We start from the raw sequence: 24449 nt of genomic DNA, 5'->3' as shown, positions 1-24449 counted from the left end.
ACAGACCTTGATCCGTCAGTTTCGACAAGGCCTTCTCGGTCGATTTATGACCACGCGCAACATCTCTGATGAAATCCCATAATGATACACTCGATTTCTGAGCACCGCTCACGAGCATCCGAGTTGTCTCGTCACCAATCCTTCGGGGCGGGACATTTATGACGCGCATGAGCGCCTCGCTATTCCCAGGCGAACTGACGACCCTCATATAATCCAACAGTATCTTAATCTCGACTCTGTCGAAGAACCTCAACCCTCCAACCATTCTGTACGGCATCCCAACCTTTCCCATCTCAGCTTCGATTTGTCGCGACAAAGCCGCAGAACGAAGCAAAATAGCAAAGTCCGAGTATTTGAGAAGAGAACCGGTCGTCGCCACGCATCTCTGAATCTCAAGGACGATCCATTGTGCTTCTGCTATGGCGGAAGGCAGCTTGCGTAGCACAGGTAGTGTTCCAACGCTGTGCGTCGGCTGCAGTTTCTTCGCAGGTCTGGACGCATCCTGCTCGATGACATCTTGCGCGGAGTTCAGGATCGACCCGGATGATCGGTAGTTATCTTCTAGAAGAATGACAGACGTATTCCGATATAGTTTCTGCATGCGCGCGAGGTTCTTGATCTCCGCTGATCGGAATCCGTAGATACTCTGGTCTGGGTCTCCGACGACGGTGATGCGTCTGTTCGCTGACGCGAAGAGGTTCATCAACTCGTATTGGATATGGTTCGTATCTTGGAATTCATCGACGAGGACGGCCTGGACGTTCGACACGCAATGCGGATGATGTCGGAGCAGCTCGACGCATCGCACAAGTAAATCATCGTAGTCCAGCAGATTGCATGTCGCCAGCTCTTTCTCGTACTCGTAGTAAACCCGGACAAACTCCTGCTGCTCCATGATCTTCTGATTCCCATACTTCGCGGCCGCTTGATCCGGATCCACCCCATGAGCCTTCTGATGCGATATCCTCGCCCGCGCCGTATTAGGCTGAATACCAAGCTTTCCCCGCTGCACGATCCTCTATACCACAACCACATGAGCAACAACCCAACCATTCACACACAAAGATACATACCCTAATAATCGCCAAACTATCACTCGAATCCGCAATCCCAAACCCCCTCTGCAACCCAATCAAATACCCATAACTCACCAAATACCGCCGACAAATCGAATGGAACGTCCCCAGCACCAACCTCGCCTCCACCTGCCCTCCCATCAACCGCGCAATCCGCTCGCGCATCTCGCGACTCGCTTTGATCGTGAACGTGCAGCATATGACATCTTGTGGGCGGTAGCCATGGTGGGCGAGGAGGTACGCGACGCGCGCGGTTAGGGTCTTGGTTTTGCCGGAGCCCGGGGGGGCGAGGACTTGGAGGATTGGGGAGGGGGAGGAGACAGCGGTTCGTTGGGCGGGGTTTAGGTCGGTTAGGATTAAATTGGGGTCGGGGGTATCGATGGCATTGGGATACATGGTGTTTGGGTTTGTGTCGTCCGGTGTTCTCGCGGCGTGTTGGGAGTGACGCGGTTGGAGCGCGGTGTCATGTGATTTTTTACCGGTAGGGCTACACTTAGTATATTTGAGCTATTTTTCTCAAAATTAGAATAAATGAACAGGTCTGAAAGCATTAAGAATCTATGCGATAATCTATTGTTTTCAATTCTATGTCCAAGTATGTTAATACACCGCGCTCAGAAGCTATAGTACATATTCGCTACCTCATGGAACATTTTGAATCATCCAATGCTATATCGCTTTGAATCAACAGCAAAATTACTGGAACAGACATCACGCATTCTGCCCATCCAGAAAAATAACGATACAAGACCCATTATCACTCCCCTTCCGACTCGTAGTCGAAGCGGCCATTTCCTGCGCAATCTTCCCAGCCCTATTCCCCCGCGAAGACAGCTTCGTCACATACTGCATCAAGGTATTGTCATCCATATAGTCGCTAATACCATCAGACTCAATCACGAGTATGTAGCGTTTCCCAGGGGAGAGTTTGAATCTCGACATATAGGGTTCGTTGGAGAGGAAGTTGCCGCGGTTTTCCGGGGCAGACGATGCTGATGATGCGCGGCGGAGTTTAGAAAAAGCAGATGAGAACGATGAGGTAGATGAAGAGGACGAAGAGGAAGAGGTGGATGCGTTATCGTCCATATTGTTGATGGGGTTTTTGTATTGAAGGTCGCCTATGGCTCGGGACATGTTGAGGGATCCTATCTTGTCAGTATATGGCTATGTGAGATATGAACAGGCTAACTCACCAACTCGCGCCGTCCCGGTGCTCCTGTTGACAGTACCGCCGGCCTCTTCGATCCGGGATCTCTCTGTGGGGACGTCCGGTTTGTGGCTCACTGTCAGCCGTCGCTAGGCACTATGAATTAACACTCATTTCCTTTATCCGAGGAATAGAGCGACAAAAACTTACGATACGAAACGGAGTATCATATTTGGGATCCCGCTCAGCCAGAACAGCATGCGAGTCCCCTAAATTGGCAACAACCAACTCCCCCATTGTTAGGTTGAAGAAACATAGGGCAACTGTTGAGCCAGACACTGCAGGCTCGCGGGTTTCATTTCGATACCTCTCGAGCAAGATGGCATCCTCGTCCGACAGGGCGGCCTTTATGGCTGCTTCGTAGTCGCCCTTTTGGAACTCCGGACGCTTCGCGAGTAAATTATGCAGATTCCGACTTGCGTGTTCTGCTACCAATTCGGAGCCACTATATGCATCAGCCCTGTCCATGTCGTGATAATACGAGAACTTACTGTCCATCGTAGACGGCAAAGAGCGCCAGTTTATGTTCCGTACGAGCAGGAAACTGGTCCGGTAGAATGAATGTACAACGATCTTCCTGGTGAGGTCGTCCTCCTTGAGCCTATACTAAATCAGTATGTTCTCGTCTTATTATTCAGGAACGCTCACCTGCCCAACACCTGCATCAAACAACAGGAGGGAATCTGGAGTTGCCATAAGAACGTTTCGGAACATTTCCCGCAGTGTTTTCACTGCCATAGTGATATGGTGAAATAGGGATAGATGTAATTAAACAGCCCGCATATATACAAGACCCAAAGCCATGGAAGGCGAATCGAGTCCACGGATATTTGTGCCCGGGATGATGGTTACCTGACATCATGGCCGCTGAGGCTAATAGGATATTTTCCCCAGACTCATTCGATTGTATGTTCTTTTTTTTTTTTTTTTTTTTTTTTTTTTTTTTAAGAGGTTGGTGGCTAGAGGTGGATATTTGGTTGTCTGGGGATATCCGTTCCAGTCAATCGCCCCGTAGCAGTTGATCGCCATTAGATATTAGGCATGAATGATTGGATGCCATATTTAGTTAGCATCAGCGATCAATTAATATCCCAGTAGGATCATATCGATCGGAAAATGTGGGATAGTCTAGACCAGGGGTAATAGTAAGCAGCGGCATCCATCGGCGTCGTTTCTTTTATTTTGCGACTCTGCATCTTCAACACCTTCATTCTCCCATAATTCTTCTTTACTTCGCCTCTTTTCTTAACTACTGCCCAGTATGGGCTGGGTAGGAGTGGCCACGATAATTGCAACGGCATGCTACGTACTCTACCGTTTCCCCCCTCATACATGGTCATCGGAGCCAGCCTCAACGCCCCCGGGATCGATCCCCGAAGCTCCTCCGCGAAATAATGCGCGAACCACGGATAAGGCCAAACCGCCCGTTATTCCAAAGATAGAACCGGTGTCTGCGAAAGAAAACGAAGAAAATGCAGAGGAACAATCAACACCAAAAGCATCCGCGAGCGCACCGGTGCTAGAAGTGCCCGTCCTCGATCTCGATGACTCCGCGGCGGAAGACAGATCGGCAAAATCTACAGCTTCCTCGAACCATAACAATTCCTCTCTTCATCATAATTCTTCCACCGATACAGTGGCCAGACAAGCCGCCACAATGCCACCACGACCACTCCCACCGACGCCGTCGCCGTCGCCTTCGTCAACACTATCGCCGCAAGCAGATTCTTCCTCCTTAATGCCCCCTCCTCCTCTCCCTCGAAACCGCGCAACAGGACAACAACAGCAATCCCAGTTCCTGAGCCCCGGCCCCATCCCCGGACGCAAACCGCCACGCCTCAACAGCAACTCCCTCGCACCCCCTCCCTCCGCCGCATCCTCACAACGCGGCCCCCAACGCCTCGCACCACCAACCAACAGCCTCGCACCACCCGTCCAAGCCTCCCTCAAACTCCCCTCCTCAACCGCCCCCTCCTCGAAAAGAGCAGTCCTCGAACCCGGCTTCTCCCCCCTAGACTGGGCCGCCCTAACCTCGAACCCAAAAGCCAACCTCCGCGGCGAAAACCTCCCCGCGCAACTCATCCGCGTAACGCCCTCAATGCTCAAGATACAAAATGGACGAAAGGGCCGCGACGCGTGGACGTCGTATCAAGGGAAAGTGTTTAATATCCAGCCGTATGTGCCGTTTCATCCGGGCGGGAAGGGGGAGTTGTTGAGGGGGGCGGGGAAGGATTCTGCGAAGTTGTTTTTGGAGGTTCATCCGTGGGTGAATTGGGATGCTATACTGGGGGAGTGTTTGGTGGGGATTTTGGTTGGTGAGGATGAGGAGGAGAATGCATTGGATGCTATGGATTGATCTTCCTCCCGTGGAATTGGGTCAAGTTTGGATTGTTGGATATGTATACATCTCATTCTGTACAATATTGCATCTGCATAGCATAGTGATACCCTAGAGGATCTCTTTCTCCTGATATATAGAATCAAAGTTCATCCTTATCAACCCCCTCAATCCCCACTAACTCCGTCTCAAACACCAACGTCGCACCCCCCGGAATCGGACCCACCCCCCGACTCCCATACCCATACTCGGGCGGAATAGTCAGCGTCCGTTTCTCTCCAACGCACATGTCGAGTAATCCTTGATCCCATCTGCCCTCATTATCAGCAAGCCATTCAACCCAGTCATCCAATCAAACCTCGCGCAACGCAACGCAATCCTAATACACGGGGAGAACATACCCCTTAATAACAACCCCCTTCCCCACGGGAAACACCAACGGCGCGTGACGCTTATAGCTGGAGTCGAATTCGTTGCCGTCGGCCAGGGCACCGCGGTAGTGCATTTGGACTGTGTCGCCGGGTTGGGTTTTGCGGGTGCAGGAGACGGATTTGGTTGTTTTGATGTCGAGGGAGGGAGAGGAGGCGAGGGCCACGGGGGCGAGGAGGGTTAGGGAGAGGTATTTTAGGAGGTTCATTTTGGTATCGGTCGGGTGGTGAGTAGTAGTGGTGGGTGTGGTGGTGGTGGGTGTGGTGTTGATGACAGTTGTTGGGTGTGGGTGCGGAGCGGAGGTTCAAGTTCACTACGGAAGTTGGGACGGGAGCTATGGTAACGCTACGGGGCACAGAATAAATATTAAAGAAAGCAATTCATTTGCTAACAATGCAATAATAACTTAGTTTATCCCATATGTACCTTTTAAAAACTGAAAAAAAAAAAAGAAACCATAAATATCCATTACCCATAAATCCCATTTTTTAAGCCCATTTACCCAAGAGCGCCATCAGCAAACCACCCAGACACAAAAGGAAAAACGCAGCAAGGACCTCGTGGATCGGAGCCTTCCGCATCGAGGCGCTGAACATGAATTCGTGCGCCATCAGCTCCACCAGGGCAGTGTAGATGAGGATACCGGCGGAGATCGAGTCGAACACGCCATTGACGATGAGCGTCGTGTAGCCCTCTGGGGGGTAGCTCTTGCGCACACCCAGGCCGATGGCAATGGCGATGGGCGTCGACAGACCGAAGGCGATGCCCAGGATGTAGGGTGTCCACCGCTTGGAGCGCGGCCACGGGATCATTGCCAGACGGGATCCCAGACCCAGGCCTTCGAACATTTGGTGGAAAACAAGGACAATGTACAGGGTGATGAACTCGTCGCCAGACACAGCTAGGGTGAGACCGATGAAGACGGAGTGGAAGATGACACCGAATTCGAGAATGAAAACCGCGGTCAATTGCGCCATGTACTCTTCGACACGTTCCTTCAGACCTGCTTCCTCATCGACGTGCTCGCGCGAGTGGCCCAGGTGATCCTGGCCGGGGACGTGGTCCTTGGAGTCGTGTATCGGGGCTTCGATGACTGTTGGGCTATGATCTCCGACCGCCTCGTGGGCGTGGTCCGCGCCAAAGTGAGCATACCGCATTACCATAAGCTCCACAAAGAACAAGACCACAACGGTCATCAGGATGATTCCTTCCACCCAGCTGTAGTCGGTAATGGGGCCCGTAAGACATTCATTGGTCAGAGCTTCCTCTGCAGGACCGAGAAGATGGATGAATGCAGTCGCAATAATGACACCAGAACCGAAGAACTTGGCGATGAAGAAGCCCCATTTAAAAACACCGGAGTTGCTCAGGTGACGGGCCATGACGGGGAAGACAGCGCCAAAGGTCGAAGCGATCAAGATGACGAAGACGGAAGAAATACGCAAACCCATGCGGCCGTCATAGTCGTTGCTAGTGTCGCAGGTTTCCGCCCGAGGGGCGAGTGTATGAATCAATTGAGACGCCATTGTCGGCTAGAAAAAGGCGACTCGAGGAGAAACAAAAGGGAGAGTTATAAAAAAATAAAAAAAATAAAAAAATAAAACTTGTGGCACGGGCCGATCTGAGATTTGACGGGCGACCAGAAATGTGCGACTGAATGGCCCAATAAAAACGAAGGATTTAAACAAGCACCAGGCCAAGCGTGACAAGAGATGGACAAGAAAAGAGAGAGGAGACGTGCAGCAGGCCGAGATATAAGTACCAGCGATCTCCTGAGCGTCAAATAGCTTGCTCCAACCAAGGTTCTCGTATTGAGTCTGGCGATGCACTTTTAATTTAATGCCAAGGTCGCTCGTACGGTAGATTAATGAGGATGGACGAGTGTGAATGGCCGCGTGTGTATATGTTAAAGGCAGCAATTCGGGCGTTGCCGTCGTCTTAGGTCGTCCTCAAGGTCCTCTGTTGCGGCAAGGCTTCCTAAACGAGAGGTTCACACGAAACAACAGCAGGGATAGTCGAGTTCGGTTGAGCCAGACTGAGCCAGACTGAGCCAGGTGAGACCAGGATGAGGACCTTTAGCAGAAGTACTCTAGACAAAGAGTGGTCCTGGGTACCCGTAGGATTCTGTATAGACTGCGCCGGCGGAGAGAGAGATGGATGAGGTATTTCGAAATCGGCCGGAAGGGACTGTCAAGATCTGAAACGACGACGATAATAACGGAGACGATGACAGCGGCTAATGCGCTGACTTTGGCAATAGAGGAGGGGAGGCATGGTGGTGGAAGTCTCTTTCGCTCGGTGGGATCATGAGGACCTTGGGAGAAAGTGGACGACGTCAAGCACTCAGGAATTTTTCGGCGGGGACCTTGAGGACCTTGGGGACGGTAACCCTGCTTGTGTCAGCACTGCACTTTCAGTATTGTATAGTGAGGATATCTTACCTGGAGCCAAGAGCAGCTATTCAGATACTCTGTACTGAATGCTCTATCCTGTACTCCGTACTCTCTCTCTCTCTCTCTCTCTATGAGTTGTTCTGCTGTTCAGATGTCGTCCTGTCGTCCCTGAGGCTAACCCGATCCCGCGGGGGTCTCCCATCCACCAATCAGATCCCCCATTAAATAATAGCATGTAGACGGTTGTACCCGCAAGGAACTATTCCCAATCCGGCTTCATCTCGACACGCGACCGAGCCTTATGGGAGATGGTAAAAGTCGTCGTTGATTCCTACAAGGTACTCTACCCTCTTAAGGTTGCATGTAGTTGCAGTGCAGATAAGCTACAGATCTGGCTGTCATTGACCACAGCACGGGGTCTTCAGGCAGGACTCTCGATGTTAGTACGGAGTACTCTGTACAGTACGTATCTCAGATTGAGAGATTAAGAGCGGCGTTGACCCCGCCGTACTGCATTGCTGGAGTAGACTATGGACAAGTGCTGTCTTAGAGTTGAAATCGCGCATTAGCGAGAGGTTGGTTGATATTGAACGCTGTGGATTGTTGTGTCCGACTACGGAGGATGCGCAGAACTCCGGTCCGATATATATTGCTGTGCCAATGAGAATATATTTTGTTCAGCAGTGTAATATCTGTAGCCAGATATATTTTAGAGTGTACGAACACACACCTATGATCAGTCAGCATTCCGTAGTTAGTGCTCTGTATGTATTTGTACAAACTTGATAGTACTCTCTGTATGTACGTGATGCCCGTGCCAGAGTCATCGCCGTTGGAGATGGTTTCCGCCCCTCTCTCCACTTCCTGCACCTCAACATGCCACCCATCCGCCGATATCTCAGAATCAGCAAATACTCCGTCCTAGAATGTCGAATCTACCTCGACAACCCCTCTGACACCCGATGGCTGCTCAACTCCCGCGATCCCGTCCTCCCGCGGATCTTCGCCACCATCCGACCGCTCGTCCTGCCCAAGTTGCGTGAGGAAAATGAACGGCTTTTAACCAGGAAGAAAGGGAATCCGGTTAAAGATGTGATCGCCGAGGGTATGTGATAAGTGTGTCATGACCACTTTATTAAATTGTTATTGACTGACTGGTGGTAGATGACTTTGAGGTTGCCTTGTTCCTTCGTGAATCCCGCACGCGTCATTCGCTTCTCACGCGACAAAAGACATTCGAAGAACCCGACGATGCACAAAAGAGGAAACCCATAGACCAAGCTGCCGGCTCAGCTGATACGGGGATCCTAGTCGAAAGCGACGACGACAACGACGACGAGACAGAGCCGAGCCTGCATAATATTCCTGCCGCCACAGATGACGACACGTCTACCAAGCGACCAGCAGAGACAGATTTACCCGACGCATCGCCAGAGCATCAACGGACATCGAAAAGGCAAAAAGGCAAACACGCAGCGTTAGACGAGGAGGACCAAGATGAGAAGAAACTGCGGTTCCAGACGAATTACGAGAGTTTCAACATCTACGGCTGGGTGCTGTGCCTACTGGTCACGCGCAAAGGCGTCGCCGCTAAGCAGGCTGACACGGCTGAACCGAAGCGCCAAGTCCTCATGGAGGAATGGATGGCCACTCAGGCCCAGGGGGACATGGATGAGGAATAAGCTGCCTGGGGGCATTGCCGGTCATCCTCGGAAGGGCCAGTGCCAAGGTTGTACAATTCGGAAGGCCAGGAACCGTATCCATGCCTACATGCCTAGAATGGCCAGATTCTTACAGAATCTTATCCGCAGTCCGGCCAGACATGGGCAGTAATCACGCAGCGGACTTTCCCTGCTTCACTGTCAGATGACAGGGGCGCCGGATTTGTCGGCAATAGACTCCGATCATAGTAACACAGGCCGATGAGCCGTTGAATCCTGACAGCTGGTAACACAGCATTGCAGGTATGGAGTACAGGGTCTCTGCATTGCATACGACAAGTAAGAACGAGTCGACTGTTTTATACTTCTTGTACTCCGTATATGCTGTACAACACACCCTTAATCAATTGATATCCGACATGTCCAAAACAACACCCTGTATCAACCCAGTTAAGAATAAAGTACCTGTAGCCGTTTCGTCTCGTCCCAAGACTGTGGTAACACAACAGCCCCCCCCCCCCCCTCCCAAGAAAAAAAGACGAGCCAAACAGATCTCGTTTCAGACTGGATCATCTTTCTCCTTTCTGTACACGTACCGGAGCATTGAAGATCCCCCTTTAGAGTTGCGGCGTGGCGCAATAATGATTAACCTACTACGATCCATGCAGGTGAACTGAGAACGGATCAATGTGGTTTCTGTGTTAGTACTGTGCTTTATCGAAAGCCATGAAAAATTTTTTTCACTGTACTCCATAGTCTTAGATGAAATTACTATCACAGCCTACACCGTCTTTCCAAATGCTACGCTACGGAGTAGTAATCCGTAATCCGAGTCCTCCGTCCCGAGAAATTCCCGACCCGCCTACTCGGTAGCATAAGAGTAACTCCGTATAGCAGCTACGGCAAACGATACCGATAGACAGCAACTCAACGTCATTCTGGATCAATTCCACGACAGACCGCAATTATTTTCCACCTTGAGTTACTCAAAACGGTTCATGGTGGACCGCACTGGAGCCCAGAGACGAACGCTGGAGCCACCCGTACCAGAGAGTGCGCCTGTGTACGAGTAAGTATGGATTACTGGATCGGGATGGAAGGGCGAGAGAAGGCTTCGGGAAGGATTCTGGAAAGGGTTGATACGGTACTGTGCTGGTAAGGAACGGGTATTATTGGTTATGGTATGGTAAATCCGATGAATGACCGGCTCTAATTAACAGAGCCTGGGAGTCAGACTTTGGATACGTGTCTTGTCTTGTCTGGGAAATAAACATCTTCTGGAAAAGTGTAAAACAGGTTTTGAGTTGTCGGGTCTTCCCTTTTAACGGAGTACATACATACTCTGTACTAGCAAAAGGATAACTCCATTGTTCCGTACCGAGGCTATCGCTTCAAGTGCTTAATTTCCGCGAAACAGCGATGATCACGGCAATGAAGTGTGTTCCCCATAATAAACGTAGGTTCAGAGAGTTCAAAGAAAGGAGAGGAAACAGGAACAGGAAAGGAACGGACGGAACCCAACGGTGCGGAATGAACGCTTTTCTTCTCGACAGTGGAGAGGGGGCTTCATTTTACATTTCCCCACTTGATTGCTTTAGCCGCCCAGCCACATTACAAGCGCTGTACTGTACGGCAGGCATAAGCCAAGAATTGAGACCCGGTGTTCCTGCATATCGACAAGTGGCAACAAAGCTGAAACTGCAACATCCACATTGCGTGATCCATCTTGCAGTAGTCATAACCCTCCATCAAGTCCACAGCCCACAACAATGATCTCCTGCCGCAGTGACATACATGATCAACCGGCACTGAGGAGAAAAAAAGAGGCACAGCGCAGGGATGGCACGTACAACATATGATCATTATGACTACAACTGATCATGAGACCGGTCATCAAGGATTCCATCCTGACAGGCAACCACAGAGTGTATATCCCCCTCGTATACGAGTGACTCATAGCGGTCTGACCGTTGGTTTTAAGATAACGCTGCGATGGATGGATATGGCAGAGTGCACTAGCCACTAGTGAATAGACAGGACAGAGACGGAGCAGAGCACCCTGGGGTGCAGGGAATTGCGACGGAAAAGTATAATGATATTCATGAATTTCCTGCAAGGCTACCAAAAAGCCCCATGCGCAAGGTAAAACAAGTGCAATGGCCGGCTTCTTACCCCTGAAACTGCAGGATCCGAGCGCGAAAAAGAGAAAAGAAAAAAAAAAAAAATGGACCTGTCATATCTGCCAGAAACACCGGATTACCCCTGAATCCGGTTATTCAGTCAGCATTCGCGTAAGAATCGGAGCGAGAGACTCCGTATGGAGTACTCTGTAGTGCAAGTAGTAACCTGACTCTGTACAGTTCCAGTACTCTGGAGCATGTCACATCAAGCGCTTCGGGCGGTTTGAATGAAAGCTGGATGATCCTCCCCTTTTTCGGCGGGCACCTGATCTGCAAACCGCACGTGTTGAAAAATACAGCGCGAGAGTGGCAGAGAAAAGGCAAAGAACCAAAAACAAAAGCACTTCTGTCAATGCGCCTGCATAATCCCTGCAGCAATCCCGATTTCTGATTGATTCAGGAGACGGTTGGCGTTATCGTAGCGCTGTGAAAATCCCTGTACGTGATAATCTCACTGATCAGGCTGAGTAGTGTCACCACACACAAAGAGAGTGTAATAATCTAGCCGCTCTAACTACAGTGTACTAGAGCCTCCGGAGTCGCCGTCTGAGTACAACTTTGTAGGTAACAATAGTTGGTAGTGCTCGGCTAATAGTTTCCAAATGGGAAGGTCAAAAATCAAGAATTACAAAGAAGATACCGTACCGAAACACTCCGCAGCCACACGGCCGGCCGGTGGAGTTTGGACGGAAAACAGCTTCTAGAAGATTTCTCCCTTATTTCCTTTTGCGGCAGTCCATGACTTATCGACTACCAGGCCAAGCCAATCAGGATTCAGGTACATCCGGTACCACGACGTCACCGCCGATCCACCCCGACTAAACTTGATGTGGGTCCATCTCCTGGGAAAGACTCAGAGAGAAAAAAAAAAAAAAAAAAAAAAAAAAAAAAAAAAAAACCAGACAACGGGGGATCGCACTATAAGAACCGGCCATGTTTCGTCTGGATGGCTCATCATTCAACTCTTCTATCTACAAGATTACAAGACTACCAGTTATCACTACTACAAAGTCACTACTCTATACTCTACGCTCCTTTTCCACTACAACCACCACCTATACAATGCCTTCTGTCGGAAACACTTCGCAATTCCCTCCTTGCCCTGGCCCCCCTCCCAAGGGCCCTCTTCCTCCGCTGCCCAAATAATTATCTACCATGGGCTCTTGACGACTTGATGACCCGGTTATACTCGAGCGGCTTTGCTTCACTCCTTTAAGACAATTGCCAACTACAAAAACCCTCGAGGGCGTTTACGATATGGGAACTTGCATTCTACCAGCATCTTGATATCATGATTCATTCGGCTTAAAAACTTCGATTTACATTACTTTACATTCTACTGCATATGACTCGCCGCGCATCTATCTGAGGCGTTGTTTCCCCCCCCACCACTATTCTACTCGGACAACGCGCGGGCGCCTGGTCCTAATTATTCTCGCTCGGTGACGGCACCTTGAGATTCTTCGACGTTGCACCTTATCGCGCAATCTGACTATCATCACAAATCATTCCATCGAAAGGATCAGGCAACGGACGTGCGCGACATGCCATGGCCATGCATGATCAATTGGTCTATGGCCTATTGGTCTCATCTTGATTACCGAGATGCGGGGTGGAATCTCTTGGGACTGCTACTTTTGGCTACATTCTTCATTTACCTCTTATTTCTGGTTTCTTTTTGTTTTATTGCGATGCATGGGGACTTGAATTTATCTGAATCGATGGCATGTACAATAGATTAATATATACCCAACACCAACAGAGCAGTTCTGCTTCTGTCTTGCATTTACAGCACACAACATCCATCTTACTACTACGTACTCTGTACTGCACCGCTATCGTACTAGACGAAGGTTTCACTATCGACACTAGTCTCATGTCGCCGGCTATGCTGAAGAAATCGATAGTGTCGGGACTAACGCTTGCCCATCGTAGAATTCTCTGATATGCACTCCTTTTCAGATAGCATCACTATGGCACCATCTAGAGGCCTTATCGCCGGATGGATCGGGATCGTGAGTCTGCTATTGAATCTGAATGGATGGAATTAGTGTCCGCGGTTGATCAGAGTATAAGACAGGCTGTTAATCACTTATCCGTAGGTGGCTATGTACCTGTTTCGTTCATATGAAGCGCGCACTGACATCGCTATCAAATGGCATCAGATATAGCTGTGATAGCATTATCACCTTGCCAATAATACCTTATCAATAATACCTTACCAATGAGAACTGCATCGCATGCATTGTAATACAGAATGATACTCGTACATACATACCTGCAATATACCCCAATCCGGCAGGATACTCCGCCTCCGCGCAAACAACCACACCCACGTGATCCCCAACTTCCGCTCACTACCAATCCCTCCCCTCCCAGCGCATCCCAAAATCCTTCCTTATCATGGTTCTGGAACTGCATATCTGGGGCCCTGCATTTTCGCTCCCCTCCATTGACCCGCAATGTCTAGCGGCTGTTGCCTACTTTTCGCTCGCTGTTCCCAGGGAGAACTGGGTGCTGGTTCCAAGTAGTGATCCTTCCGTGTCGCCGACTAGTGAGTGCCCACTCGTTTCGGAGAATTGTTTGATTTGAAAAATCAAGATCAATTTATTGACGCGCTATGACTATGACTAGACGAACTGCCTGCGTTGAGAAATGGATCGACCTGGGTGAGTCGGTTTAGGAATATTGTGGATTATGTTCGTCAATATTCGGATGGGTCGTGGGATTTGGATCGGGGGTTGGGTGAGGTCCAGAGGGCGGATAACATAGCGTATGTTACCTGTGCTGGTGAGTGACAAATGGTTGAACTAACTGTACTATAGATTCTCCTCTTTCCTGGAATCCCGTGGTCAACCCCTTCTCGATCTCTCCCTCTACGTCACGAGTCAAAACTACTACAACCACACCTCCCCTGCCTACGCTTCTATCCTCCAATGGCCGAATCAATGGATCCTCCCTCCGAAGTTACACTCCGCTGCCAAAACCCGCACAGAACACCTGGGCGTTTCCTCGCTCGACCTTGACGCCCTCGAGGAACAGCGAAAGCGCGAACACTCTGCCGCCGCCGCCGCCGGACAAGTTCCACAGAACTTCATCAAGCGGCCGCGCGACACCGTTTCGGGTCTGCTGGGCAAGACCTCGCAGCAGAACCAATTCAAGCTGGAAGGCTTGACAGCGGAGCTGTTCGAGCCTTTGGAGGAGATACTGGGCGAAAAGGAATATCTCCTATCCGACTCTGCGCCATGTAGCTTGGACTGCTTGGCGCTGGGATTTATGGCTCTTGCGGTTGTGCCGGAGATGTCGTATACATGGCTGCGCGATGCGATGCAGAGCAAGGGGCCTGGCGTGACTTCATACACGGGGCGCATGCTGAAACGCTGCGTTGGTAACAAGGTGGATGTTGCTCAAGCGCTGGATGGCGTTCGATCGTCCTCGTCCCCTTTACCCTGGCAAGCTCCTGAGCGGGTCAACGCGGTTAAGGTTGGGGGTACACTGCTCAATACCCTAGTTGATGCGACTCCTATCGTGCGCGACATTCGCAACAACAACCGCCTGCGCGAGGCAGCCGAGTCCTCTGACCTATCTGGAATTGAGAAGCAGGCTCTGTCGCAATATGTCACCGGCCAGAAGAAAGATGTCTTTCTGTCTATGGCGATGGTGGCAGGTGGTGTTGCTGCGTTGATTGGATATGTGTTTCATGTAGGGTTGTTCGGTGTTGTTATCGAGGAGGAAGCGGAAGCACAAAAAGATGAGGCAGGGGACGTGGATTTGAGCAACCTTGATCTCAGTGCGAGTGACTTCTTGGCTGCTTAGGGCGAATTGTAGTTGTATTTTAGCGCTAAAATGTGTAGCTATCATGTCACATGACTATTTCTTTTTATCATTCTGTTCTCCTCACCATTACGATCTCTTCCCGACACATCAAAAACAAATGTCTCTGCTATCTAGCAGTCAAAATGAGTGGTCTGATAACCAACGACTTCACCCCATTGAGGGCTCTCGTCGAATCCGTCCGACGAAATAATCCCAACCTCACCCCAGCCCTCACACACATTGAAAACTTCCAGCCCCCGAACGCTACGCAAAGTACAAGCAAATGCTAGGATTGCTGCTGAACGCCCGCAGCAAGCTCGACGAAGCCATTGCACAACTATACAAGCACCTCCAGAACTCTCCAGAAATCCGCGCGAGCATTCCAGACAATGAATTCAAAACCCATTGGAGAAGAGCAGCGCGGGTCCATGAATCCATCAAGAATCACAGGAAACCCATACCTGCTATCCGAGCAAACGCGACAACAGCCTGGGTCGAAGAGCAGGTCAATGCTGTTCTGGGGAATGTGCCGCGTTTCAGCATAGCTGCGGAAGTTCGGTTGGCTGTGAACAGAAAATTCGCCTGGGATGAGTTTGTCAGTAGGCTTAATTGCGTTAATTTTGATAGACTTAATTGCAGTCGACCTGGACTGATGTGCAAAATGAGCTCTTGGGGGGGGGGCGTTTTTCTAAGCCTATTCCAAGGTCCTTGTATCGTTTGGGGGTCTTTCCTGACCAGTACTGTGCAAAAGCCTGCCAGTGTACCCTCTGGGCTGCCCGCTTGGCGGCTGCTATTAAGGTAGGTGCTATAGGGAGTTCCAGGGGGGCCATGGCAGCCCATCTTGGCTTCTTTGCCAGCTTCTTCATTGCCTTCAATGCCTGTATTTCACCTGCACCCTGCCTGGCTGTATGCCGGGTGCTTGAGTGTGGTTTGACCATGTCTGGGCGATTTCTTGAAAGCTTATGAAAACTGGTTGACTTGATCCTGTGGGCTGTGACGGCTCAGCTCAGCGCCTTTATCGACAAACATCATCAACATGGCAAACGATGCCATGCAGGCAATTAAGACAAACAGCTGTTTAGCGATGCCGCACAACTCCTACCAATATCTTCATGTAAATAGGCCTTTCCTCTTCTTTCCTTTTCTTCTCCAGATTCGATATTCTCGTCGATGGCTACAATAGTTTAGATAGGAATTCAGTTCGTTAGTATCTACTAGTAACTAACTAACTATTCCGGGCCCGTGACATAACTAACGTAATTCCCAAGCGAGCCACCATCCCAAGCGAGCCGCCACCCCAACGCGAAACGCGTTGATTAATTAGACTCTAATACTTCAACCACCCACCATGCCACCAATTCGCTCTCAAAGCTCTCGAAATTTAATAGAGCAGGAGAGTAGGATCTTACTAGCTATCCAGGCTATAAAGAAGCAAGAAATCCTCTCTATTAGCGAAGCAGCACGCCACTTTGACATACCCCGAACCACCCTCCGCGATTGATTGAGTGATTTATTCAAGTTTATAGTCCATATTCAGCTCCTGGGACTATGGCAGACTGCCCGTGCCTGGACGGTGGGTCTCCCCCCGTCCCTTTCGGTTTTACTACTTATATGACATTCTCGTACCTGTTCCTCGCCCCGAAACCGGCCTTTTTGCCCGGGGCATTCGGGCGTAGGGCAGAGCCCCTAGCCCTCCTCGTTTTCTTTACTTGTTGGGCACCTGCCTCAATAGCAGCCGCCAAGCGAATAACTCAGAGGATGCGCTGGAACGCCTTTGTACAGATCTGGTCAGAAAAGGCCCCCAAATGATACAAGGACCTCGGGATAGGCCTAGAGAAACGTCCCCCAGAGCTCCTCCTTCCACGAACAGCCCTGGGCCGCCTCCTTGCCGCCAGGAGCGACCATGGTGACTTTGTAGAGTACCATGAGCGCTTCAAACACGAGGATGCCCTGCTGACATGCTCATGTGGTCACAGAAAGGAGCCATCCCACTTCTATCACTGCAGAGGGTCGCAAAGCAGCAGCACATCCATGGGGCCGCCAGCCAGTGACTGATATTCTCAGCACAAAGGCAGGATTCACGGCCTATGCAGAGTGGCTGGGAAAATCACACTTCTATACAGCCATCTGCCGACGCCATTAGACGCCTAAACTTGCCAAATTCAGGGCGTCCAGGCTTACCTCTGGTCTCCCCCCCTCTATCTCTCTCTTCCCTTTATTTCCCCTTTCATTGTACTACTTTCTGCCTTTCTTGTTCGCGTTCTTGCTTTTCATTTCAAACCAATACGCTCAATTTGCTGTTTGACAGTCATGAAAACCCCCCCCTCTCTCTTCCCTTTATTAGATGATAGATGGTAGTTTAGCTAGGTAACAGGCAGTTCCGATCTGCCCGTCGTATGTCCCGCACCGGGACCAGGGCTTTTCCGCTCCCGATTTCCCACTTCCAAAGGATGCGTGGAAAGACCCGAACCTCGACGTAAAATAGATATACACACACACACACACACACTGGTGTTCTGCAGTGTGCTGCTGGTACTTCTGGTGTTTATCATAGACACTCTGGAGTTGGACACAGTCTAAATGTATTGCAAGTGGGTGTGTTAACAAGTAAGTTGAAGATATCATCATTGAGGGTGTTTTCCAACCAGAATATCTTCATATTATCAGGCTGGTTCTGTTGGCTGGCTTCCATCAAGTAGCAGTCAAAGGTTGAAAGCAGTTCATTGATAGTCCTACTGCCTTGTTTTAATGCGCTGAGGTTGTGCATGGCCTTCCTCTGAAGCTCCTTGTCCATTTAGTCGAAATCAAGGTGCTCAAAAAGTTTGGCTACTGTGTCGTCATTTACTGCAGTGGGAGAATCAGTGTTGGCAATTATTCATAAGAGAATATGACTGGCTGCATTGCTAGACAATCGTCCATAAGCATACCAAAGGCATTCATAGGGACCTCCCAAGGCTTGCCTGTCAACATAGAGCTTTGCTTTCAGGAGGTGTTTGAAGTTCTGATAGGAAGCAATGTCTCCTTTGAACACTTCACGGTCAGGTAGGATCTGTCGGGGGTGCTGGTGCGCGTTATTGCTGTCATTGCCTTGGTCCATGGTGCCTGGGCTCTCTTGTAGGTGTGTAGCGTCTGGTTTAGCACTCTGTATGGGTTGTTCAGTCATTGAGCGGAAACTGCCCTCAGAGGAGGTCATTTGCTATTGAGCCTTGATCCCATCTATGGGCCATGAGAAAAATCTTGAGCTGTCAATATTTGAATCCAGCACATCAGCAAACGCTTGGTGTCAGAATAATAACACAGCTAGCGCTTTGAGCAAGGATAGTGAAAGCTCAGGCGTTAATGATCAGAATTGCGAGACTGGAGAGCGTAGTCTATGCCCAAACATGCACTATTTAAGTGAAGAGAATTCTCGTCTCAGAACAGCTTGGCGTGAAAGAGGATATTGACTGCGTTGATCAAGTTTTGTGCATGCAGCCGAACAATTTTCATCGACTCTTTTCGCCGACAATTGTTTCGCGAGACCAGTCAAAGTCTCCCTGATTATCCACAGTGGTTAAAGAAAACAATTGAGGGATCAAGTCTCCTCGAGCTTTATTGTCCGAGCTACTCCAACTCGGTACTGGCATATGCTAGAGCACACGCGGCCACGTGCTTTAAAAGGGCCGAAGCAATCCTACCTTACACATATGAAGGTGCAAGGGACGCTTTCAGAAAATCCAACTAACTGTTCTCGACAAGCACGTTTAACGTCAGCATAAGGTTTTTCCAGCGGACGAAACCTTGTACGATTCGTACAAGAAAATGCGCGCCCATCAGCTTGCAGTCAATTGAAAAATGCTCCCTGACACCAGTTTCTCGTGGGTACAGATGTATGCGAGGAGCTTCACATCTCAATGCACAAACTTCGCCAGCATCTAAGAAGAAAGTACAGGTTATCCTGAAAGAGTCCAGAAGCTTTTACCGTACAGGACAGGCAGATGTTCCTGGCGACACTGCCCAGAGTACGGAGTTTGGTTCGAGCTAAACCAGCCTCCAAGGAGATACCTCAAAGCAATAAAGACATTCCCCCATAAAGAGTGCCCTGGACCAAATGTCCTGGGACGAAGACCTTTGGTCATTCAGACAACGAGATTCATTCCTCTTCGGTTTGAAGCCCATTAGGAGATGTGTGGACCGGCCTAAGACTTTATTCATCGCTAGAACTTTTGCTTAACATGTTCCTAGCGAGGCGCAAGACATCTATGCTTCAAAACCGCCACAATAGAGACCAGCCATGTCGCTTATGTAAATGAGCGCTTGTATCTCTGGGAGCTCTACAATAATTCAAAGAAAAGAAAGTCAGACTGGAACGTACGGACTTTCACATGCTGTCCAAATCTGAAGTCGCCCAGTCAGTTTCAAACGCAACCAGCCTCTGAAGAGGCACGTCAAGATTTTTCCAATGGAAGATCTTTTTGAAACAAGCCAGGCCCACGCTAACAATGTCGCAACACAGGATGTTGATGCTGGTCTACGTCGACGACATCATGCCTCTAGCTTATCAAGGAAAAATACTCTAGCCATCCTCAAATGAGATCCTTGAGAATATATGGGTAGAGCACGATCGTCCCCCGAACGAAGATGAAAACCACGCCAGCAAAGGAACATAGAAAGCCTGTCTCCGCTCCAAGTACACGATAGAATACAAAGACAACCAGCTTTTGAGGACCCACTTGGAAAACCAGCATGATTACTCACTGAAGCGAGAAGTCAATGAAGGAAGTATCCCCCTCGATTCCGCCAAAGAAAACGGGAATGAGTCTTACGTTTGACAGTCTTGGTTGGATATACTCTACACTATCGAAACCACTTCCCTATTATATGACTACGATATAGTCATAAGATACGACAACCAGAGAAATGAAGATACGGACGGTCCAATATGCTGGACAAACGATGAAACACAAACCATTCCGACCACTCATCTCCCCAAAGAAAACGCCACCCCATTCTTTGACAAGAAAGCTATCAAGAAACGCGGCCGAAGGTTTTCTTGCTAATTGCGCCACAAAAGTCGGGTCAAGCGAGTACCCAAGGTTCATGGTTCGTATGAAAGCAGACATATTCTATTAAGCTGCATGACAACCCATGCAATCACTCCGTTAATGGGAACATCATGTCTGTATTCGGATGCGTGCGATGTATTCAAAATGAAGAGGGCGGCATAATGAAAAGATACTCGGTATCTTCTGAGAATAACAATACTGCGATTACCAGTATACCTTGTGGTAGGGTTATGCATGGACCGGTCTATGCGTCGTTCCTAACAGTTTCTATAATCGACAAAGAGCAAGAAACCTATTCTGGTCGTCGCTAAAATAGTCTATTGTTATGTTGGATATCACTCTCGAGTCAAGTCTAGACGAGAGAGCTTAACAGAAAAGTACCCCGTGCAAGACGGAATCAGGTTACACGTATACGCTATATTCCAATAGACGAAAAGCATAAATAGAATAATACCAAAAAAAACGATTAAAGAGAAAGAGCCCCTGTAGTACAAAGGACCAGGAGAGAATCTCGAACGAACAAAAGAGATCCTATAAGTGCAATTCGATACAAACTTTTGCTATAGTTAATATCTACTTATTATTTATAGCTACTAATAGTACATACTATTTACGTACGTTGTATTAATTTACTCTACATGCGAAGTACTAGTATGCACTCGTAAAACAAAACTGCCCTAACTCGTCTTGGTCCTTGATACGGGGTACAAAAGTATCTAGACTATTCCCCTTTCCTATATTTAGACGAGAAAACCAAGAGCGAGATCAAGCCAAGAGAATATATTAATCTCAATATGAAGTACGGTACGTTGGACTAGCGGGATTAGGGTTTCTTTGCTGTTGGTTATTGAACTATGACAGGGGCACGGATACTCCCTACGAGGCTGGGTCAAACGCACGTCCGGCTTGCAGTGCTTTTAGATTTACGAGAATAAAGAGTTACGCTCTAAGTTGAAAATGAAAGACCAATAAAATGAATAGAGACTGTGGTATAAAGGTATTTACAGACAAGGAAACCACATGAAGGACCGGCACCGGCACGAAGCCCCGGCCCTCCAAAAGAGATCCGAATAATTTGCAGAAAGGAAAGACGCAAAATAGCAGACAAAGACAGCTCTAAAATTAAATCAAAAAAGAAACAAGCATTTACTCGTTAAAGTCAAGCTTCGCGGAGAGACGGATGGCACCATTCTGCTCGTTACCACCAATGCCGTTGACGGTCTTGAGGGCCTCGGTGTAGGCGTTGACCACGCTGGCAGCGTTGCCGGTGATGGTGGAGCACTTCTGGTTGTCGTGGGTGCAGAGCTTCATACCCTGGACGGGCTTCTTGGCGGCCTGGGCCTGGATTGCGGAAACATCCCAGCCGGACCAGCCATTGTTGGTAGAGCTCGAGAAATCGAACTCACCCCATGTAGAGCTGTAGCCACCGAACGAGTCCTTGGGAATGTCCTCACCCTCAGCGGCAGCCCAGCCACCCTGGGTGTCGTCGTCAAAGGCAACGTAGCGGGTCTCACCGGGCTCGAGGGTGAACTTGAGAGCGTCGTTGCCGTACCAGCCGGTGAGCTTTCCATCGGGGCCGATCTTGTTCCAGAAAACGACAGTCCAGGCCTGAGAGCTGTTGCCCTCGAACTCGACGACGTGCTTGTACTGAGAGGCGTTCTGTGCGGTCACTTCGATGATGTTGCTACCCCATGGGTCACCGACGTTACCAGCGTAGAAGATGGTGCCACCACCACCGCTGGACGAGGTCTTGCCGCCAAAGCCTTGACGGGAGTACTGGCCGTTGGAGGGGTGGTTGAACCATTCGACGGAGGGGGACGACGAGGAAGAGTCGGAGGACGAGTCGGAGGTGGGGACGGCAGAAACGGAAGCGACGTCGGAGGTCGTGGTGGTAGCGACCTGAGTAGCCTCTTCAGTAGCCGAAGAGGTAGTGGTGGCCTCATGGCCACCGGAGAAATCGTTGACCCAGGATTGGATAACGCCGTTGATGGTGGCATAGACCATGTCACCTACCGCACGCTTATCATGGTGATGACGACGCTCGTGGCCGTGCAGACGCGCGCTGGCGGTGGCAGCGGTCAATGCTGTGAACAAGACGAGGGAATTCTTGAGCTGCATTGTGGTTTATAGTGTGGTGTATAGTAGAAGGATTGTTGCTGTTTTAGGGGATGAGGTCGATGCCCCAGGCACGCAGGTATCAAAGAAAGTGGATAAAGAATGACAGAGAGCAGAGCTCAAAGAACGACTGTCCAAAAGGAACAGAAAAGAGTGTGAATGCGAACCTAGAGAGAGTAGAAGAAGGTGGTGAAGAAGAAAAAGAGAAAAGATGAGCGTTGGGGGGAGACGGCGCATAATAAAAGGCCAGCCGCCAGCCCCGGCCAAACGCTCGCCGAAATTAGACGAAATCACTGTAATTACCGAAAAGGGGCGGGTCAGGGGCCGCAGGTCGCGGGAGCTGTTTTTATTGGTCAATATGGTCAGATGGTTCCTGAGTTTACTGGCAGCTGCTCAGGGCGAGACTCTGATTGGCTGTTGCCAAGGGCCTGGACTCCCGACCCCTGGAACAATACAGCCGATCGGATGCATCCACGGATTCATTAGTACGGTATATTTGTATCATAATACAGAGAACTATCAAAGCTCACCGGAGTCACTGACTTGACAGGACGATCAGTGATCGTTGGAATGTGTCAGTAACATCTACAGGTACAGAGTACATACAGAACATGCTGCTATACGATGTAGTAGCACTATAGCCATGCCTCAGTCCGGAGTCCGGAGTCCGGAGTCGACTGGAAATGACTGCCACGTAAGCCATGTGCTTAGATTCGGAATACGGAAGACTACGGAGGGCGCTACTATTAGTCCATATCACGATACCAATTGACAGTGTACAGAGCAAACATGCAGTCTTCTCTACAAGTCCACAATCCTGTAGACACATGGATACATGATGACTGCATATTCCACATGTACTGTACTGCTGTTCACACCGCTGCTCCAATCACGCACCTGCAGCATTAGTTTTGCTACTCATCTCTTGTGCCTGATATCTGTCAGGTACAACTCAATCCCACATACACGGACACCTCTACGATGCTCTATCAAACTCTACACAGCTCTGGACAAAATCCGGAATCCATATGGGGCAGAGTCGAACATTCTATTCTCCGGGTTATCCACTGCCACCGGATGGCCCATTCACGGCCAATCAACCGGCGACCCGCTCACTAAAATCGTCTATGGAGCCAAAGTACGTACCCTCCACGTATTGCTTCAGAATCTGTTTGCACTCTGTTTGCACCCAAAAAGCAGCACAGAAAACCAGCTTTTAGTCAAAATCTGAATAAATGCAGTCTTGGATATGGTTTGATTAAAGGATCCCCATAGAAAAACCGTTCCATGGCTCATTCCGACCCTCCCGAGCGGAACAACGGTATGAGCCAATAGGCATACTCGGGTGTGTTTGATATCACTGTTTATGCTGGTCCGCCGGTTTGCCTTTTCTTTTCTTTTCTTTTCTTTCTTTCTTTTTTTTTTTTTTTTTTTTTTTTTTTTTTTTTCACGACCGTATTTGTTTGTGTGGTTCCGTGTTGGCATTACTTGACATTACCATAGCCCTATTATTACAGCGTGGTGATTACTGACTCTGCCCAGAATATCATAGGCCAGCGGCTCGCGCAAGCATTAAGCTTTATTTACTCTCAAATTGGCGCACATTGAGTGGATATACACCCCAATAGAGTAATGCTGTTGCCTCTCGCCTCTTGAATTGCCTCAGCCCCATGTTGAGGTTCTGGTCGAGTCGGCCAAGTACGCCGAGCAGTCCAGATGCACGCGACATAGTAGTAGTACAGTAGTACAATAGTACAAACCATACAAGTGACTATTGACTTGGCCGCGAGCTGTGCTCATTATTTGGGTGTAACCAGCCCTGACAATTTCGCCTTCGTTATTCTAACAGAAACTGGAACGAACGACTCGTAACGGGTTGTACGGAGTATTATTTGTGCTCGATGATCGCGCTAAAGAAAGAAACAGGATTAGTAAGTGTCATAGTTACTTCTATCTTTGACTCATAAAGCAGCTGAGGTTTCATATTTTCAACAATCGGCCGGATGGTGTAGTTGGTTATCACGTATCGTTAACAGTTCACATAACTGATTCCGATAAGGTCCTGGGATCGAGCCCCAGTCTGGTCATTCTTTTTGAATTTTATTATTATTATTAATTTTTTTTTTTTTTGCCCTTTTGATGCTTGGGTAGTTTTATTATTGTCCCGCTTTGTTTTATTTTGTTGTTGT

The 24449-nt window shown here is 49.2% G+C and overlaps 9 protein-coding genes and 1 non-coding gene across 10 annotated transcripts; 5 read left to right on the top strand and 5 right to left on the bottom strand.

The window, feature by feature from the left end:
* Positions 1-1787: 1787 nt before the first annotated feature.
* On the bottom strand, positions 1788-2997 carry ASPGLDRAFT_64304 (PP2C family serine/threonine-protein phosphatase; the record flags this gene model as incomplete). The annotated part of the gene is made up of 5 exons (XM_022548755.1): positions 1788-2221; positions 2270-2372; positions 2434-2728; positions 2775-2884; positions 2932-2997. The coding sequence occupies 5 exons, from the start codon at positions 2995-2997 to the stop codon at positions 1788-1790; spliced, it is 1008 nt and encodes a 335-aa protein (XP_022403708.1).
* Positions 2998-3544: 547 nt separating this feature from the next.
* On the top strand, positions 3545-5041 carry ASPGLDRAFT_1508658 (uncharacterized protein; the record flags this gene model as incomplete). Its single annotated transcript, XM_022542194.1, has 2 exons — positions 3545-4077; positions 4129-5041. 2 exons carry the CDS (start codon positions 3545-3547, stop codon positions 4637-4639), a joined length of 1044 nt encoding a protein of 347 aa, XP_022403707.1. The 3' UTR covers positions 4640-5041.
* fkbp3 (peptidylprolyl isomerase family protein FPR2) lies at positions 4764-5258 on the bottom strand (the record flags this gene model as incomplete). Its single annotated transcript, XM_022540101.1, has 2 exons — positions 4764-4932; positions 5023-5258. The coding sequence occupies 2 exons, from the start codon at positions 5256-5258 to the stop codon at positions 4764-4766; spliced, it is 405 nt and encodes a 134-aa protein (XP_022403706.1).
* Positions 5259-5398: 140 nt separating this feature from the next.
* On the bottom strand, positions 5399-6779 carry zrfB (low-affinity Zn(2+) transporter ZRT2). Its single transcript, XM_022539590.1, has 2 exons — positions 6639-6779; positions 5399-6592 (listed from the first exon to the last, which is right to left on the bottom strand). The coding sequence occupies exon 2, from the start codon at positions 6574-6576 to the stop codon at positions 5539-5541; it is 1038 nt and encodes a 345-aa protein (XP_022403705.1). The 5' UTR covers positions 6577-6592; positions 6639-6779; the 3' UTR covers positions 5399-5538.
* Positions 6780-7965: 1186 nt separating this feature from the next.
* Positions 7966-9267, top strand: ASPGLDRAFT_1116449 (uncharacterized protein). The gene is made up of 3 exons (XM_022539591.1): positions 7966-8038; positions 8097-8548; positions 8608-9267. Exons 2-3 carry the CDS (start codon positions 8320-8322, stop codon positions 9123-9125), a joined length of 747 nt encoding a protein of 248 aa, XP_022403704.1. The 5' UTR covers positions 7966-8038; positions 8097-8319; the 3' UTR covers positions 9126-9267.
* A 4389-nt stretch (positions 9268-13656) lies between these two features.
* Positions 13657-15359, top strand: ASPGLDRAFT_43483 (glutathione S-transferase family protein). Its single transcript, XM_022545828.1, has 3 exons — positions 13657-13838; positions 13919-14057; positions 14110-15359. The coding sequence occupies exons 1-3, from the start codon at positions 13688-13690 to the stop codon at positions 15098-15100; spliced, it is 1281 nt and encodes a 426-aa protein (XP_022403703.1). The 5' UTR covers positions 13657-13687; the 3' UTR covers positions 15101-15359.
* ASPGLDRAFT_1115307 (uncharacterized protein) lies at positions 15212-15997 on the top strand. The gene has a single exon (XM_022539589.1). It carries the CDS (start codon positions 15384-15386, stop codon positions 15900-15902), a length of 519 nt encoding a protein of 172 aa, XP_022403702.1. The 5' UTR covers positions 15212-15383; the 3' UTR covers positions 15903-15997.
* A 1651-nt stretch (positions 15998-17648) lies between these two features.
* On the bottom strand, positions 17649-17894 carry ASPGLDRAFT_120576 (uncharacterized protein; the record flags this gene model as incomplete). The annotated part of the gene is made up of 1 exon (XM_022540150.1): positions 17649-17894. The coding sequence occupies one exon, from the start codon at positions 17892-17894 to the stop codon at positions 17649-17651; it is 246 nt and encodes an 81-aa protein (XP_022403701.1).
* A 3165-nt stretch (positions 17895-21059) lies between these two features.
* On the bottom strand, positions 21060-22474 carry aspf4 (allergen Asp F4). Its single transcript, XM_022539588.1, has 3 exons — positions 22159-22474; positions 21311-22044; positions 21060-21245 (listed from the first exon to the last, which is right to left on the bottom strand). The coding sequence occupies exons 1-3, from the start codon at positions 22261-22263 to the stop codon at positions 21092-21094; spliced, it is 993 nt and encodes a 330-aa protein (XP_022403700.1). The 5' UTR covers positions 22264-22474; the 3' UTR covers positions 21060-21091.
* A 1783-nt stretch (positions 22475-24257) lies between these two features.
* ASPGLDRAFT_t49 lies at positions 24258-24347 on the top strand. The gene has a single exon. It is a non-coding gene; the product is annotated as a tRNA-Val (tRNA).
* The last annotated feature ends 102 nt before the right edge of the window (positions 24348-24449 follow it).

Source organism: Aspergillus glaucus (genome assembly GCF_001890805.1).
Source record: "Aspergillus glaucus CBS 516.65 unplaced genomic scaffold ASPGLscaffold_4, whole genome shotgun sequence".
Lineage (NCBI taxonomy): Eukaryota > Fungi > Ascomycota > Eurotiomycetes > Eurotiales > Aspergillaceae > Aspergillus > Aspergillus glaucus.
Note: the sequence above shows the minus strand (reverse complement) of the source record. Positions and strands in the feature narration are given on the sequence as shown.